General features: G+C 36.9%; 1 protein-coding gene across 1 annotated transcript in view; it reads right to left on the reverse strand.

Annotated features, from left to right (window-relative positions):
* MPDZ (multiple PDZ domain crumbs cell polarity complex component) overlaps positions 1-20,112 on the reverse strand; it is a 168,394-nt gene that overhangs the window by 124,004 nt on the left and 24,278 nt on the right. Inside the window, exons 2-3 of the mRNA XM_060155075.1 lie at positions 10,203-10,276; positions 7,427-7,593 (exon numbers count right to left, since the gene is read on the reverse strand). Of these exons, the coding sequence (XP_060011058.1) occupies positions 7,427-7,593; positions 10,203-10,218 (183 nt within the window). The 5' untranslated portion in view covers positions 10,219-10,276. The remainder of the gene's footprint in view (positions 1-7,426; positions 7,594-10,202; positions 10,277-20,112) is intronic.

Here is a 20,112-nt window from a genome sequence, read left to right on the forward strand (position 1 = left end):
CCTCTGATTAAAATCTGGTGGGAGAATTTGAGGGAAATGGCAAATCTTAATGAATTTGAATTTACAAAAGATTTAGTTTGAATTCATTTCTCTTTAGGAATGCTATTAACTGTTTTTTCAACTTATTTGCTCCTTTAAATTACAGAACTAGGATTTAGAAACAGTGTAAATTAGAAGTTAAAAAAAAGCATTGGCTTCAGGGTCAGACAGACCTGGATTCTTCCCCTAAATCTACCAATGAATAATTGTGTGGTCCAGATTAAGTTATATAACCTCTCTAAACCCCAATTTCCTCACTGGACAAAATGGGGATAAAACCCATCTCAAAAAGCTGATGGACTGGTTAAATGAGACAAAGTCCACAGCACACAATGGCTTCCTAAAAGTAATTGTTCTTGTTGCTGTTGCTATATTTCAAATGCAAATCAACCTCTATTGTTCTAAATTCTTGGGTTATAAAACTGATTTACATTATACCCAGTAAATTTCACATTTTTTCCCTCTTCTCCAAAGACCATTTAACTTTGTCACAAAAACACCATACAATTAGCACCATTTGCTGTTTTAGACACACATGCATACCCAATAGCAAGATGGTGTTGCATTTTAATCCAGCACTGTATAAAAAGCTTGAACACTGCCTTCTTGCCCAGGATAAAACAAGAATTTTAGTCCCTTCAAAGGCTCTATATTTACAAACTTTTAGTTAAAGGAACAAACATTTAAAAGCTGTTATTGTACCAAAAATAAAGTATTTGAAATTCCTACAGTAAATAAACTTTATGGTAAATGTAAAAACATGAGACTCAACTCCTCCTCTCATAACTTCTCCTAGATAACGTACATTGAAGTCTCAAGAAACAGACACTTTCCTGTTAGGCGGCTGCAATGCTCTCTCATAAAAGCAAAACCGTTTCAGGGGTAAGAAAAATAGTTTTTTCATTTTCACAGTCAACATCAACTGGGAAGAATTCCAGTCGATTTCTCATACTTCCTGTTAATGGGGTTGAGGCGTATCTTCTTTCTCTCCATTCCCCTTCCCCCATACCCAGTCATAATTTAACCTAGGCATTCTTGGGAGAGAGTAGCCATTTCCCCTTTCCTGACAGCAAGCCTACAGGTGAATTATCTTCATTTCAGTCTCAAATTAGAAACCATCCACACAAGGGTTATGTTTTCATCTTTTACATAAGTAATAAAATAAAGCTGAGGAAATACAGGCATCTCTGCTCTTTGAGACATGAATTACACAAAACAGCATCTTTTTGACGACCAAAGTCAAAACAGAGCAACCAAGTACTCAGTTATCAAAATTCTCAACTTTCCAACAACCTAAAAAACATAAATGTAAGAAAGTGTCAGAGGTGAGAATGTTACTGCTTAAAAGCAGCATACCTCAACACTTTGGCCATGAACGTGATGTATCAGTCCTACAAACACAGAAGAGTGGCTCTTTGGGCAGGCCTCAGGATGGTGGTGTTTCACCCAATACCCTCTGCTTCCGTCAGATATTTGAAAGTAACCCTATGAAGTACACACTGACTACCTGTTTCTTTAGGTTCTATAAAGTGCGCTCCTGTTTTAAGACAGTATGAGAAAAAAAATACATGGGGTACATTACTTCATGTACTCTTCTGCAGAAAAGCCGTCGCTAAATTAGTGTGTATTCTTAGTGTATTTCATTCTTAGAAAGATGAAGGAAATAGTCCTTTGAAGTATAAGTCACGTGTTTTACAATTATAATTGAGGGTCTTATCCATCAAAAATGTCATTAAAACCTATACCTTTGTTTTATGCTGTGTGTTTTTACTACAACCTTTAAAATGTGGAGAAATAAAAATACGTAAATAAAATGATTGTTAAAAGACTGTATTTAATAGTGTGGTTAAAAGATCATGTTGATACAACTGCAACTTGATACAATAAAATTTGATATAGAAAGCTGAATGCAAAAGAGCAAAGATGATAAAAACCAAACCAAAAAAAAGAAAAAAACTCAAAAAACAACAAAAAAAATCTTATCTTAATAAATCCTTTATAATCTGGCTCCAAAGTTTCCTCTCTTGCCAATAGCCTCACGTATCCTATTGCTCTGATAATACAGGTATGTATGTGACTCTGTACCAGGGTTTCTCAACCTCAGCACTGAACACACCCTAAACCCCACACTTCTTTGTGTTGAGGGGCTATCCTTTACACTGAGGATGTTCAGCAGCATCCCTGGACTCTACCCATTACGTGCCAGTAGCAATGGCCCCCACAGCCCACATGTTGCAACAATCAAAAGTGTCTCCAGATATTGCCCGATGTCCCCTGGAGAGGGAGAACGTAAAATCCCCGTTTGAGAACTGCTCTATACTCTTCTAACCACTGTTTCCACTACCTGAAATAACTTCCTCCATCTCTGCAGAAAACTCCTACTCATTTTCAAGACCTATTTTACATGTTACTTCCAGTGTGAAGTTTAGTTTTCCTCTAATCAAAGTTAGTAATTTCTTCCTCTTTCTTCCTCTTATACCACTCACATTCTTGTTTTTCTATTTAATTACATAAGACTATATATGTTCTATATTTCCCTCTAGATGGTGACAACCTCCACCTTACTTATTCATTGTGTTTTTGATTATTTTAGGTGTTCAACAAGGTTTATTAATAAATGATTATGAGCTTTCTATAAAATAACCATGAGCTCCCATAATGTTCCCATTGCCAAGGGGAAATCTGGTTCATAGAATGATGTCTCACGTTGAGCAATATATAATTATCTGGTTCTTTTTTGCCTTTGTCCTGGGAAATGGGAAATAAATTCTATACTAAATGTTAGCAACCCAAGATTCTTGGTATATCTAATTGTCTAATATTTTTATTTGATCTTTATTTAGATTTACCTTTGAATCATCTATTAGTCAGGATGCTTTGCCTTCAGGAGTTGTTCCAAATTCTTTTTGGAATGTGAACAGATAAAACTTAGGAACACAAATATAAAACCACAATTTTATACCATGAAGACCATATTTTCCAAGAATAAAAATGATGGACTGAATTACTGTGATCTACACTGAACAGTAATTTCCAACACTGATTCTATGTTAAATCAGCATCTCTCCAATTATTTCAAGAGATGTCATAAAATTTCCAAAGAAAAACTTGGAAATTTCCAAAGAAAAACTTGGAAAAATCTGGTTTAATCTTGTGTGTAAATACACTATGCATCTAGATGATATATATGTAAGCCAACACTTTCCTGGGAGAAAGGTTAATGAACCAGGAACCTGGAAATATCAAACAAGAACAACAACAAAATAACAACTGTCATACTCCAAAAAGGCTGGAAATCACTGACAAGGAGAAACCTCCAGAATATTCTATCCCCCCAAGGCTAGTCTTCCATATCAGCAGCTTTTGTAGCCTGCATATCCACATCATTTCTTCAATGTTGGACTTGGTCTCTGTGGCCATAACTTTTTTAAAAAATCTTAGCAATGACAATTTTTAAATATTAATTCTAACTTTTAAATATTAATTCTAACTTTCTAATGAAATTAATCATTTTAATTCACAGTTTTCCTATAAAAAACTCAGGATAAAAAGACATTTAACTTAGTGCCCATAGTTAATTCAGAAAGCAAGGCGATTAATTAATCAGGAAAGCAGCATCCACCTATATTGGAATAGAGAAACGTCACGGAATAAATATTCAAATCCAATATCCTCGTGGCTGACAAGTTTCTATTATTAAACTGCTAACATATTTATTTCCTCCACAATAGCTGGATTTTTGTCATGAATATGCATTAAGCCCTGCAGTTATTAGCCCTGATGACTAGGTGACAGTGAGGACACTACTTGAGAATTTGCATTTGACAGATCATTGACACAAAGTCACAGTTCCCTTTTTTTTTCCCCCTCTTCACTTAAACAGGAATCATGCAATAGGAAATGAACTGGAGCTATTAGAGATTATTCAGGTTTAATAGCACACATCCTTTTAGCTGGCATTAAAACAATACACAATGTGGCAGAGTTAAACAGAGGCATCAATTATACTCTCAGACCTGTTAATATTTTTGACAATATTTAAATAGCACATCCCTTCAGGGCATGGCTTTTTTGCCCTCTCAGTTACACACCTGTCAAGTGTTTAATTTGCCAAAGGGAAACAGTTTGATTTCTAAGGGCAGTCTTAATACGGAAGAAGCAAATTGGAAAAATTAAACATTATTGAATAGAAGTAATGGGAAGGATCTGAAGGGAAAAAAATAGTAGGCTTAATTCAACATGGCATGTCGGCATCTGTCATTATGCAACAATATGATCATGTTCCCAATATGGTGCATATACCTTGGGCTTTTCAATTATTCCCTCCCTTTGCTTTTTAAAAGACAGAATGATGGCAGGGGAAAATCAAAGGGGTCAACAGAATGATGGCAGGGGAAAATCAAAGGGGTCAACATTTCCAGTAATAATAAAAAAGATGGAAATGGTAACTTGCTCCTATTGTGCATATAAAATTATACATTTGAAAACGTAAGTTAGGTATAAGATAAAAAATAAAAGCTAGACATGCATCAGATTTGTGTAGCTACTGGATTAAAAACACAAACCAAATGTCACTCCTTAGATGCATTACTTAAATATTAAATTATAAATATCAATAAATTAGCAGTTGGTAAACTATATAGAAAATTTAAATCTAACATGATAACGTCTAGAATATTTAATGTTTAAACTTTAAAACAGAAAATATTATTTTAAGTTTTTGAAAATTTTCTCTAGTCACGCAAGGAAAAGAAATTGGTTAAGTTAACAAATGAAACTGAATTGGTAAAGAACGGAGAGTAAAGTGAAGAGTCACAAAAAATGTGGGAAATTATCAATAGTTTCAACCGACATAAAGTCATGGCATCTAGGGCATTTCTACCCTTGGGGGTAGGGGGAGATGTGAGATAAGCTGCAGGGTCAAATAAGGGAAAGGGCTGTGCCTTGGCAGCCAAGAAGCATGAGTTGTAGCTCTGGCTCTACTCTTCTAAACCACTGCTGTAATAAGCAGGGGGAAAAACAGATGGTTTCTTTGGTCCCTTTCAGTATCTGAAGGGGTGACCAATGAGCCAAAAAGTCCAAAGTCATGTAAGACACGCCTACAGAATTCACAAACATCACAGCTTACGTAGCCTTGAAATACAGTTGACCCTTGAACAACACAGAGGGTAGGGGCACGGCACCACCCCACACACAGTCGAAAATCCACGTATAACTCTGAATCCCCCAAAACTTAACTACTAAGAGCATACTGTTAACCGGAACTCTTACCCATAACATAAACTGTCACTTAACACATATTTTGTATGTTCTATGTATTATATACTGTATTCCTACAATAAAGTAAACTAGAGAAAAGAAAATGCTATTAAGAAATGTCATAAGGAAGAGAAAGCACATCTATGTGCAGTTCTAATCCATGGTGTTCAAGGGTCAACTGTATACTAGCTTCTAACATTTAATACAATGAGATGACACTGTCCATAGACCTAGACTATGAGGCTCAATAATATTATGCTCAATAATTTCCAAAGAAATTTCAGCTGAATCATGTGGAACCCAAACAGTTTTAGAGCCCATATTCTACTTCCATTTAGAAAAGACAAAACAAGCTCAACAACAAGTAGGCCCATTTCTCTCCTCCTTTCAGCAGACATGGTAAGTATGAAAGCTATTCTCCTTACATAAGGCTGGCTAGCAGGGAAATTTCAACAGTTGCCTCACTGGACTAATGGTATTCCCTAACACACTTACTAGTACTTTTTCTTGCAACTTTTCATCTCATTCTAATCATATTTTCACATAATACAATAAGGGGAGACATCTTCACACTCTAAAAACCAGATAATTTTCCACACCATAATTACACTAATATTCATGATATTGGTTTCTCCAAAAGTGTGCCAATTCATTTTGAAAATGAGTACCTAAAACTCATCTTTTCAATAATTTACAAAGGAAACAAACACAACTACATATAATGAAACTACCTCTTTTTCTTAATTCATGGCCATAACTTTTAAAATCATTAGGTAGAAATTCACTTGAGAAAAATATTTTTAGACATTCTTCTTGATCTACTTACTTAATTTGGGGGGGGGGCTACTAAAATATCTAGATTAAGAAGTTATATGACACTAAACAAATTCTTTCTCTGTTGCTACTATTTGTTCTCTTTGCATTTGGCATATTTTGGGTTTTTTTTTGTTAATTGGAGCTGTTCTTTCACTGAATTATGAAACTAGTCTACAGGTTTCATTTTAAACTTTTAAGGCAGAATATTTGCTAGCAAGTCATCCATAAACATCAGATTAATGCTGAAAACATCAGAATGAGTATTAACTTGGACTAAAGACATAATTAGACTGACTTCAAACCTTGTGAGGATAGCAACCATTTAAAAAATATTTTTTAAAAACCTGAGAAATGGTGATTAAGTAAGTTCAAAGACCATCTGACTCCAGTTTTCATTCTGTCATTGTGATATGTTTCAATTTTAATATAAATGCCAGGACTTTTTAATATTCATAATTTTTACAGGAATAAAACACTGTGTTACATTTAGAAGTCCTAATGTTTATCACCATCTGATGCTGTCATGGGAGCAATTGCTACTTACACTCTTTTCAGAAGTGAGAATTGCAATTCCTCTAACTGATGACAATGTAATTACTCCGTTTACTGTCAAAATAGAGGTGATTTCCCTTCCTCACATACATGATTACACATGCAAATCCAGGCTCATCTGAAATCATGTAAGTTTACTGAGTGTCTGAATCTGAATGAGCAAGATCACATGAACCATGAGTCCTAGTGATGATGGAAACCAAGCTACAGTCATCCACCCTAAACATATTTTCATCATCCCCTTCTCCTGCAGGAACTCATTCTTCCATATCCACACAGCCTTCAACAGCCTTCAACACAATGTCATATCATCTACAATACACTGCAACAACTGTCACAAAAATAACTGGGGGTGGGGGGAAGCCACAGTTAATCTGAATGTCTCACTTGGAGGTTTAAATCAGTAGCCCCCAATCCCCGGGCCACGGACTGGTACCGGCCCACGGCCCATTAGGAACCGGGCTGCACAGCAGGAGGTGAGAGGAGGGTAAGCGAGGGAAGGTCCCTCTGTCGCTCCCCACTGCTCCCCATCGCTCGCATTACCGCCTGAACAATCCCCACCCCCACCCCCCGCGTCCGTGGATAAACTGTCTTCCACGAAACCGGTCCCTGGTGCCAAAAAGGTTGGGGACCGCTGGCTTAAATGACTTCATTAACTATTCATTAACACATACAAAAATCAGCCTTTCAGAAAAACACGAGACTTTCACAAACTCTATGCAACACCACAAAGGCCTCCTGTGAGTGCACCATGTCTTACCTGGTCTTTCAGTTGCTGTACAGAAGTCTGCAGGTTCAGAATCTGGCTGAAGAGTGGGCTCTGCAACACTGACTTGAGAAGGTTCAGTTTGTCTTCATTTGCTACATCCCCGCGCTCCCGCAGCTTGGCCTGCAAGCGCTCTGCCGCCTGCAGGGCCCGATTTTTGTCTAAACCAAAGAGCAGCATTAGACAGTAACAGGATTTGAAAGACAGGCATCAAACCATGCTTATAGAAATCCTAAAGCTATTCCTTTCCAGAGCTCAGAATTGACTCAGAAAAAAAAGAAGGGTCTAAAACATGTCACTACGAATATATTCTTCAAACCTTGAAATCTCTAGTAAGAAAGTTTGACAGCAGGGAACTGGTTATAGTGTATGCTACATGCAACTAATTGTAAAGTACAGAAACTAATTCAGATGAAGCATATTTGAGTTCCAATACCAGGTATTTCATCTCTAATGAAAACCAAACACTGTCATCTTGTAAATGCTGACGTTTCCACTTTTTTAAAAAACTTATATGTAAGAAAAATTAGAAGTATAGCTAATAAGTGGAGGTGAATAATGTTACTGATGAGTTATAACATCCAAATATGACAATTTCATATATTAAGGGGCAAAGCATTGTGTATTTGTGAATTTACTTGAAAATACATCACAATAATGCATATCCCTTCAAAAACACAATTTTTTAGTATTTTAAATGTCTTACCCCCAAAGTAAGATATTTATTTGCCAAACTAAATGTCTTTAATAATCCTAGCATCTTGCAAGCATGCTTCTACCAGATAGTGAGTTTCTACCACATATAACAGTTAAAAATATCTCCCCAAACCCTACTCTTGCTCTCTCTCCCTTACTTGTAAGTGAAGCCACATTAGTTTTTTAAAAAAATGGAGACTGCTCAGATATATGTCCTAACAGATTCATGATGGTAACAAGTGCGTCTATTAAAATATATTTGCCATATCATAGTAATCGAAAAGAGTGAGAATTATCACCAGAGTCATTTTCGATAGCACCAAATGTAGAATTATGCAGGAATGGGGAAATTAAAACATGAATCCATGTCGACATGAGTTCACAAACACAAATTTAAAGAAACAATATTTACTCATATAGTAGGTCCCCTATACATTAACCTTCAAGTTGTGAACTTTCAAAGAATGCGAACGTGCATCTGGTTCCAGCAAGGAACCAGAACCTGTGCCATCAACGTCAGGCGTGAGTGAAACTGCAGACTGCCCTCCATCCCCTATTGCTGACGATCCTTCAGCTCCACCATCTCCCACCTCCTCTCCCTCCTCCAGTCAGTGACTCTTCTTGCCTGTTCACTCGATGCCAGCACTTGTACGCCAGCTGTTGTGCTGTACACTGTACTTTTCAAGATACTATAATGTAAGACTAAAAATGTTTTCTTTATTTTCTGTGTTTGCTTGTTTTTTACGTATTATATGTGTGAAACGTATTATAAACCTATTACAGTACAGTACTATGTAGCCGATTGTGTTAGTTGGGTACCTAGGCTAGCTTTGTTGGACAACAAATTGGATTTACAAACCTGCTCTTGTAACGGAACTCGTCCGGATGTAGGGGACTTACTGTATGCAGAATTTAAAAGCAAATAATAGTGAAGATATGCATGAGAATTTTATTCTGGGTCATATTTCCCATGGTATCTCAGAATACAAATCTAGTATTAATTCCCATGTCAATTCTTGAAAAGTATACAACTCAGTAATAACTTACAGAATGAAGATTATAAGGTAATGGTTTATATAATTCTGTATTTCCTCTTTGCTGTCCACTTTCTTATGAGGAACTTTCCTATGTGGACTGGTAGTCTTTATGATTTGTGACTTTAGTATAAAATAAGTGATGCAGGAAATGTACACCCATGCATTCTTATTAGGGGCATAGTACCAGGAGCAAAAGTCAAAGTAATGATCCCCATGATCACAAGAACAGCTCCTTCTCCTTTCCTGCCACCCACTCTCCCCACCCTTCCCTCAAAACCTGCAGGTGTCAAGCCACCAGCCATGATCATCAAGGCACCAAAGTGAAATCCAGATACCTTCCAATAATCATACCCAAAGAGTTCCCTGGAAAAGGTGAGGACTGCAGTGCCCGACGAGGGACGATGAGGGACTGGGTGTACCATACCTGATATACCTGAAACTAGTTCTATAAACTAGCTTCTCTAAAACTAAAGAGCAGTGTGAAAAAAAGATTAACACATGAGTCTAGAAAATTTGGATATTTCAACCTAAATTATCTCATGTAGAAATTAAACTGCCTTAAATTGTCACTCGAGTTTGTCAACCTAAGTGTTTGTTACTGTTATTTTTACCAACTTAAAAGCAAAGCTCAGTAGTATTTCACCTGCCAAGAATAAATTAAAAATAAGACATAGGCAATGATCTTTCAGTATTAAAAAAATTGTTAAAACTTTTGGTGCTATCCAGAAACAAACATTAACCAGAACTGGTTTCATAAATCAGAACTGGGTTTACATTAAGTTTTAATAAAACCCATAATTGGTAGAACATTTCATATACTCTCAACTTTTGCTTATAAATGATGTGTTTTTGATAACACTTCATATGAAATCATCCAAATATAGAAACACATTACCCTAGTACAATGCTAGTGGATAAAAAAAAATTTTTACTAAGTTAATATAGAATCCAGATATGCAGAACACACCATATTTCAAAGATCCCAATGGAAGGAGTTTCAATTATTATCAAAATGGTCAGGAAGAAACAGGTCTTACCTATAGTTTCTAACATTTTTCCCAAGTTCAGTGTCCTTCTCTACAATGATTATAAACAGCAACTACAAGGAACTCTAGGGAGAAAAGAAAATGGAATGGTTATGTTTTACAACTTTAAAATTACATTCTAAAACGAAATACTCTAAAAAGCACTTGATACTACTATGATTCCTTTGACTATTAAAATCTTGTTGAGGTAACTTAAGATAGTTTTCTTTATAGGCAAAAAAAGTAATCATTTTAGGATTTATTCAAAATTATCTTATATTTGCAGATAATACTTGTATAATAAGGTAAAAGGCATAAAATCTGTTTTAAATAAGATAGTAGAAGTATCCAAAATATTTCCTTAAGAGCTTCTCAACAGACCACTATAACCTTGGATTCACTTACAGATCCTTACCCATAGAGGAAGGCATTTACTTGGCTCTGCATGAGAAATTTCGTAGGCAAAAAAAAAATAAAATGTGAAAAATAGAATAGGGCTTCCCTGGTGGTGCAGTGGTTGAGAGTCCGCCTGCTGATGCAGGGGACACGGGTTCGTGCCCCGGTCCGGAAAGATCCCACTTGCCGCGGAGCGGCTGGGCCCGTGAGCCATGGCCGCTGAGCCTGCGCGTCCGGAGCCTGTGCTCCACAACGGGAGAGGCCACAACAGTGAGAGGCCCGTGTATCGCAAAAAAAAAAAAAAAAAAAAAGCAAAAGCATATATGATCCTGCCCTTGAATGCTCAGTCTTAACTGGGAAGATGATTCAGACACACCAATTAAGAAATGAATTGTAACACTCGAGCAGTAAGTGAATCAATGCAAGATAACATATTAAATCACGGACGAAAAGCTGAATAGAAGAGAGCACAACATTAAAAAGATTTTTTAAGTTTTCAAAATACCCTCCTGTCAATAATCTCTCTTATTCCCACTCAAAAAAATCTTCTCAACTCCTTCAACCCACACAGATTTCATCTTTCTCTGATAATACTCATCTAGGCTACTTAAAGTACCAGATACAGATCTCCGCTGACAATATCCACACCACTAACCCATCTTTAACCTTTGCTGTCCAGCAGTTTTGCCCAACTGATTCCAAGTTACATCTATCCTTTGCCTTGCAGAAAACCCTGAGTCATTGGGAAGTCAGTGGGTCATTTCTTCAATGCAGAAAAGGAATCCACAACCAGACATCCTCACTTTTCATCTGGAAGATGAGACAGTGGATTTCTCTGAGAAGGGACAAGTTGCCCCCTGTAATCTCTTTAAGAGAGAATGCATTTGGGAAAAAAGGAAGAATGTGACGTACACAAGCAGATGCACAGACCATCAATGCCTGCAGTCAGCTCTGTGTAATAACTGAGAACACTACTTATTGGCTTTCCTTAACCCAGTTTAGAATATAACGATTTAAAATAACTCCACTTCAAATAGTCAAACAGCTCAACCACTGGCACTTGTTTTAGAAAGTGCCCTGGTGTCAAGAAAAGAGGGCACTAACCTGGAATTGAAACCTCAAGAGTGGTGCGACCTTGAGCAAGGGGCCTATCATCTGAACCTTAGTTTCCCAGAAAACTGGGTATGTAATGATAAATGAGATTAGAAATATATATATACCAATTTCCAGCTCAGTGCAAAACTCCTAATTCTAAAATATATATTTACAATTAATGCTGAGCCCATGGATTGAATAGATTAGCATTCCAATGCCAGGTCTTGCATAGTTTTATGGGGGAAAATATAGGGAGATCTTTAAAATAGTTATATTTTTTATTCTTATTTACAAGGAGAATATAATAGTCCTTCATAAAAGAGAATATTATTAGGTCCCCTCTAAAAAAATTATTAACTTTTGACAGAAAAATAAAAGGAAAGATACCCCAACAGAAGGAAGCCCAGGTCTACAAAGGTGTATTTAATGCAACCGCCCAAGAGGAAGCATGATAGCAGTGAAAGGGCATGGACGAGGGAGTCTGATGACCTGAGTTAAAATTTCAGCTTGACCATTTACTAGCTATACACCCTTGTTAAGTCACCCATCTATCTCTTCTGAACTTGGTATTCATAAAGTTTTGAAAGGGTAAAATTATATGCATGAGTGCTTGGTATACACAATAAAATTTAGTTCTATCCTCTTTCCCCTATGAAAAATTAACTCAGAAAGATAAACAGTATTCATGACTTGGCGAGGGAGGGGGACAGGCCTATGGATTTAGAGGCCCACTGATTTATGAGGACTCTGCAGAGAAAGCACATAGTAAGCAGTTCCCAACTGAGAACAACACTGGTGTCCAAAAGTTCACCTACAAGTCAGGTCTGTGGAAGCAGAATTACTTTTTTTTTTCCAGAGAAACCCTTACCATAAAGGTTTTTTTTTTTTTTTTTTAAGATGTTGGGGGAAGGAGTTTATTAATTTTTATTTATTTTTGCTGTGTTGGGTCTTCGTTTCTGTGTGAGGGCTTTCTCTAGTTGTGGCAAGCGGGGGCCACTCTTCATCGCGGTGCGCGGGCCCCTCACTATCTCGGCCTCTCTTGTTGCCGAGCACAGGCTCCAGACGCGCAGGCTCAGTAGCTGGGGCTCACGTGCCTAGTTGCTCTGCGGCATGTGGGATCCTCCCAGACCAGGGCTCGAATCCGTGTCTCCTGAATTAGCAGGCAGATTCTCAACCACTGCACCACCAGGGAAGCCCCATAAAGGTTTTTTTTTTTAAAAATTTAAAAAGCTCAATTCAGCTGCAAGTCACTGACATTAGTTTCCAGATGACAGCTCCATTCCTCCGGATTTCAGTATTCAAAAGTTAGTTTCACAGTTTGTCTTCTCTGCTCTGATGTCCCTCAGATAAATAGATAACTATTCTGATTTCACCAGGACAGAGACAAGAAATTGAAAAAAATGTTCCTTTCTATGCCCTATACTCCAATGGCAAGTATTCAGTTTTAAGTGTAAAACTCATTTGTAATCACAGAATTTTTGAGATTACAGAGACGGCATCCACTCCCATCAAACTGCAGACATGAATTCTCTTTCTCACCCTTTCACCGCCCCACCAACACCCTTCCCTCTTTACCCATTTCAACATTGTATGAAAATAGAACGGTACCTGGATGATAACAGTGGGTCATGGCCAATGGATAAGACATAAAGAAGGCTCAATACATTTCAGAAGAATGCCAAGCTCTCTGGGTTTTTCTAGGCAATTCATGCCAGCAGTGATGAATCAGAGGAGCAGTAAAGCGGCGAAATAAGATGTGGGTACAATAACAAAGAGACGGACACGAATGCTGGGGCAGAAGCAGTGGTAATAACGGCATAACGGCAACCACCCAGCACCTATTACATTCAGATCTGGGCACTGTTCAAACCATGTTATCAAATTAAGTCCTTTAATCCTTACACAATCTACTCACTGTACAAATGTGGAAACTGAGGCACAGAAACATTAAGTAACTTGCCTCACTGGTAAGTGATGAACCTAAGATTTGAACCCAGGCAGTTTGTTTCCAGAGTCAATTAATTTAGCTTCTACGATATACTGCCCCCCTTGATAAGAAGACGACTCACCTTACCATTCTCTTTCCTCTATCCAGCCAAGTTCAACATTGTGTAGACCTTGCTCTACACAGGAGAAACTAAAAAAAGAAATGGCGGCCCGAAGTGAATGAAGTCTGAAAGGGACTGGTTCAGACTATTTAACGTAGCCCACAATCCACACAAAGGTATGAACAAGTCAGAGTTTAGGATTTTAGAAACTATGCGTAGGTACATCAAAGAAAGATCAGTAATATTCCCCATTTATGTAATGTCCATATATGTTTAAACAAATCATTTTTGAAATTCAGGATTTTAAGAAAAATCCCCAAGAAAAAATAAGCCTCTTTATATTAATATTCAAAGTACCTTTAAAAATATGGCTATTATATGTCAAAGTACTAAATCCCTCAACACAATGAGAATAAGAATATTCAAATAGTATAGAAAATACTAGCTTCTCTACAGTAGCCCCTCTAGCTACTGTCTACATACTCTGCTTGTAGCCATATCACTATTTAGCTACAATTGAGCCTATTTCAGTAGCCATAGCACTCAGAACTACAGGACATACCAATAATGGATCAATGAATTCAGTGCCTATGAAGCACTATAGTGCTAGGCAAGTGCTGTTTCCATACATTACATCATGGGAGCTGGGGCCCCAACCATCTTGCTCTCCATAATATCCTCCACTGCCTGTCACATTATTCTCTCCATTTTCCAGATAAGACAACAGAGGAAAGGAAGAGGCTGAGGTCTTACTCAGGGTCACAGAGCTAGTAAGCCAGAAATCTTAGCTTTGAATCCAACTCTGCTTGATTCAAAGCCCCCACTTACTCAATCACACTATCGCTTATTTTCCATATTGTTATAGGAACAAAGAATGTGCAGGGCAATGTATAACACTGCTAGTATTTGTATAAAAGAAGAGGAGGGAAAAGATTTGTATAAGTCAAATTAATATGTGCATGTTTATGAAAGCATAGACTGTTCCTACAAGCTTTCCAAAGGCACTAATGGTGGGATGTAGAGAGCTGGAGGACATTAGGAGAAACGTATTCTGACCTGCACTTCTTCTGAGTTTGAAAAATTTTGTGTCAGTATAAGGTGGCCAGATTTTGCAAATTAAAAATACAGGATACCTAATTTAATCTGAAATTCAGATAAATGAATAAATTTTTAGTATAAGTATATCCCATGCAATACTTAGGATACAGTCATGCGAAACACTAAATTGTTGATTATCTGAAATTCAAATTTAGCCAGGCATCCATTATTTAATCGGCAAGCCTACTCATGTACATATTGTCTTAGGAAGAAAGCAAATTTTAAAAATCATTTTTAATTTAAGGACTTTATGCTTCCTGCAGAACTTTAATATACTGACAGAGTTGCCAAATCCTTTATAAATCTCTAACCATTTTAGCTGTGGCCATATGATTCTCCAGCAACTGGTTGATAACACTAGTTTCAGTCGAGGACAAAAATCAGACAGCTTCTTTCGTTTCTTTTAGAAACAGAAAGTGATTAATTAACAAATCATTTTACTTTTCAACAAGTTGTACTGGTATATGTAGGCACAGCTTTTGTGTAGCAGAGAATCAGTGCCTGAAACATAAAACAAATCATTCTGCCCAACACAGATTATATGGCAACTAACAAGTGAAAATATGTCTTATGCTAAAAATAACTCTACTAAGAGAAACTGCCCCAAATGCATACAATTTTCTAGTTATCTTAAACAATTCTGACTGTAAAAGGAATACACCATTAAAAGAGCTTGCTGCAATGGTTTGTGGCTTGTCAAAGTCACTTAGCGTCTATTAATGCATTTAAATTTAGCATTTGTCTCATTCTTAGCTGCCTCAGCACTACCTGAAGTTAGCAGACAAGTACAAGGCTGTAGTCATTTGCAGGTAGTTTGTCATAAAGTCAATTGGCCACGACAGCAAAACTTACACTTGCAGTCATAATTCATATTCTAGGGTAACGTTACTGAACCACTGTTACTGAACTATTGCAAGAGCACAGAAACATCCAACTACCCACCAACATCATGCGATCACCCAACAGAAAACAGTCAGCTCTTCTTAGCATCTGTTCTTTAGAACTTCTCCCTCATTCTTATAGGATTGATCAAAAAAGCATTTGTGAACAAAACCTTGCTTTCAAGTTGACATTTATGAATCTCCCCGAATTCTTCAGTAGAATTTATTAATTCTTTTTTGCTCTCCCACATCGAAGAAAAACAAGTTTCAAGGAACCTTGCTTTTACAGCATAAGGCAAATACTGATTGATGGTCTTGTCCTTCCTTTATAAAATGGAAAGATAAATTACCTATCCAAAATGAATATGCTGAGGGGGCCACAGGGTTAGAAAAGAACTCAAATTCTGTTGTTTACTGATTCAGCAACTCACGGGGCTCCTACATGATGAGCATGTTGTTAGGTGAGAGAATTAGAGGAATGGGGACACAGTCTGCAAACTCAGGGGCCAAGTGAACGGAAGAAAAAACAAGTAAACAGACACTTAAAACATAAGACAAGAGAGGGAGTCCATCAAACCCAAACTGAAGAGAAAGGGAAAGCTTCCTGGAGGCAGAGACCCCTGCAGAGAATTCTAAAGAACAGGTGGGAGTTAGGGCAGAACGGGTGATAGAAGAGCTCCCAACATAGAGGCAAGAGTACCTAGCACCTTTATGAGCACTGCAAATAGTTACTTATGCCTGGACCAGGCCTGAAGGAGACAGAAAGACAGAGGTGATGAGGCTAGAGATGTGGGTACAGGCTAAATCACCGAGGGCCCTGCATGCCATTCTTGAAGAGTTTAGATATTTAATACTGAAGCTTGTTTCGGTACAGTGAGTGACACAATCAAACTTTGTTTTAGAAAGATAACTCTGGTCATAGTGTGGAACACCTATAAAAGGAGAAAAAAAGACTGGAAACAAGAAGGTCAGGTAGGAGGCATTTTCAAAAATAGAGATGAAGGTGAAAAATAAATGAAAATGGGAGACAGATTTGAGGAATTAAGAGCTGTAAGCAACAGGACCTGGTAAAGTGGAGGTAAGGCAGATGAGTCTAGGATGAATCCCAGCTTTCCTGCTTGAGTTACTAACCACTGAATAGAGAATAAAAAAAAAAAATAGCAGGTCAGTGGTATGACTGTTCTAGAAATAAAGCACTATAGTGATCAAGAGTTTAAAAGGCTGGGTTATACAGTACCTCATAACACTGTGATGGACTGAACTGTATGCCTCCAAAATTCATATGCTGAAGCTGAAACCCTCAGTGCGACTGTATTTGGAGAGAGCACTTTTAGGAAGTAATTAAGGTTATATGGGATCATTAGAGTGGGGTCCTAAACCAAGAGGACTGATGGCCTTGTAAGAAGAGAAAGATATCTATCTCCGTCTCTCCCTCCTTCCCCCACTCTTACCCTCCTTCCCCCTCACCACATGCAAGCACCAAAGAAAAGCCATGTTTTTTCTTCGGAAGGAAACAGTGAGAAGGTGGCCATCCACAAACCAGAAAGAGAGCTCTCACCAGAAACCAAACCCTGCCAGACCTTGAGGTTGGACTTCAGCCTTCAGAACAGTGGCGAAATAAATTTCAGTTAGGCCACCCAGTCTATGGCATTATTTACAGCAGCCTGAGCTAATACAGGTTTGAATCTTCCCACAGCCCCTGCTCCAAGGAATATGCCATTACACACTATGATATGCCCCTTTCCTTCAACCATAACAAGGGGAACAAGGGGTGGGCCCCTCACCCAAGGGAAGACAATCTAAGTGCTGACCTAAAAGGCAGAATTGGGCTACAGTCTCTCTCTTGGGAACTAGAAAGACTAAACCAATTAGCTGTGGAGGTACAGTGGAAAAGATACAAGGAGCGTGAGTAAAGAATGAAGAGGCTAATATGGGGCACATGCCAGCCTGAGTTAAAAGAGACCAAAACAGAGACATGGGTAAAGACAGAAGAACACAGCTGACATTAGGAGAGAGGCAGGTATTCTTTGGGAGACCCAACACAGCCAGTGAGAGGGAAACAGAGTAATTGGTCCCTAAGATGCACGGTCACTGACATCCATTCTTACCATGCACTCCATTTTGCCAGAGGTAATTAGTATGAGTCTCTGTTTGTTCCATTCAAACACACCTAACTATTACAGGCTGCTTTGGTATAGCATCATACTATCACATCCCAAACAAACCAATATCCTGCTTAAGAAGTACGCTTCCTCCTTTAACTAATTCATGTGGATTCTCTACTTCCAATAAAGATTTGAGGGAGCTTACAAGCAAAGATAACTTTAATAGGACCACTGAGATAATTAAGATTTTACAGGGGAGATAGTTACATCGGAAAAACAAAGCATAAGGAACTGCTACTATGGTGGGTGAATAAAATACTATATTCAGTTTTGATCAGAGCCTGAGAAAAGCCATCAGGTTTCAATCAAACAAATCATAAATCCATTGTTGAAAAAGGAATGTGAGATCCGACTGACAAGGTTTCATTCTATAAATGAAACCACAGTAACTGCGGAAAACATTTACAAATAATGCAAATATTTCTGGCTAAAATATTCCAGTTAAAGAAGAATAGAAATACTTTCACTTCAACCTCCACTAGAAAAATAAGCCAAATATGCATGTTAAAAATTAAAAGTAACACTTAAAAAACAGAAATGGAATCTATAGTTTATAAACCAGGAGGAAAGAAGATGAAACAAAGAATACTAAGCAATCTAAAAGAGGTTGGGAACAGAGAAGAAAAGAATAAAGATAAAAGCATAGTAAACAAAAAACACAAGAGGACTGAAATAAATTCAGATATCCATATTCCCAACAAATATAAATGGGTTAGACTCATTTACTAAAGAACAGACTCACAATCTATATCTCAAAAATGAAAATGAAAGTTGCAGAATACAGTTTGATGTCACTTAATCTATAATTTTTACAGAATATAAAATAATAATATATGCTACATATAAATAGATATATATGTGCTTTCATCATTTCAACAATGAATTAAAAAGATATTTTAAAATTACAGTTATGATTACTTTTAGGGGTGGACAGATGGAAGTAGTAGCTTTAGATCAGAGAGAAGTCAAAAGGGGACTTTAGCTTTCTCTATTTTTTTTAAGGAAACTATACTTTTAGAATGTTTAAACTTATATATGTAAAAAGTAATTGGGTTGAAATATTTATGGATAAAATGGTGAAATGTCTGCAATTTGCTTCCAAAAAATGAAAGAGGACAGAAGAAATAAGACTGGCCATGAACCTGTGGTTGTTAAAACTGAATGATGGATACATGAGGATTCACTGTAATATACACAGTGTAAAATGTACATTTTAAGTTTTTCATAATAACAGTTAGAAAAATAAGAGAATGTCAGTAAACATATGAAAATGTTAATACCTAATTTTGGAGGATAGGACTAGAGCTGGTTATTTCCTTCTTTATTCACAATATTTCTCAAATTCTTCCTAGCACCCTTCCTCAACAAAAAAAGATTTCATTTCAAACTACTAAATTACTTGGAAAAAATTTTTTACCATTGGTAAATGCTACCAGAAAGATAATTTCTTCAGGCTAGATTACTTATACTCCAACAAAATGAAAGAAAATATTATGAAAAGACTTTTCTAAAAATTAGTATCTTATAAGGAATTTTCATTTTCACCATTAAAAACAAAGCTTTATTCTAATTTTCTGATGGCTACTCTGCTTCTAGTTTTACCAAGCCCTTTTAGATAACAGCCTTAGAAGCAGATCTTACGGCCCTGGATTAGCCAATTCCATGTGACAGAGCTAGCAGCAGGCAAGAAGTGATGAATGACTACTGCTGTTCTAGTTTTGAACATATAAACAGTGCAAACCAAAATCCCCACCTTTGGAAATTGATGGGTGAACCCAAGAGAGTACATAAATATAAATCTGTTTCAGTTGAAAGAAAACTTATCTTTCATGCATATGCAAATGATGATTCAATATTATGAACAGTCATATAATATATCTAAGCTAATATTATAATACGGGCAAGTGGCATATTAATCCACAATTATGTGGACATATATAAATTACAATCATTACTTTGACTAAATCCACATACGCTAAACAAATTTTGGTGAAAATAATGTCAACTTATTCCTTTTCCTAGGAATTTCCTAATAGGGAGAAAAAAAACCTATTGAAAAGGAAAATATATATAATTTAGATATTAGGATATTTTATTACTTCTAGATACACTTACACAACAATGTGTTTATACTAACAAACATGGTCATTGGCTATATTTTCGTTTTGAAAGCTACTTCCTTTTATTTTTAAGATTGTTGGATTGAGGTGAAGGGCTAACTGTCCTTTCAAATAGTATA

Source organism: Lagenorhynchus albirostris, chromosome 7, assembly GCF_949774975.1.
Source record: "Lagenorhynchus albirostris chromosome 7, mLagAlb1.1, whole genome shotgun sequence".
NCBI classification, from domain to species: Eukaryota; Metazoa; Chordata; class Mammalia; order Artiodactyla; family Delphinidae; genus Lagenorhynchus; species Lagenorhynchus albirostris.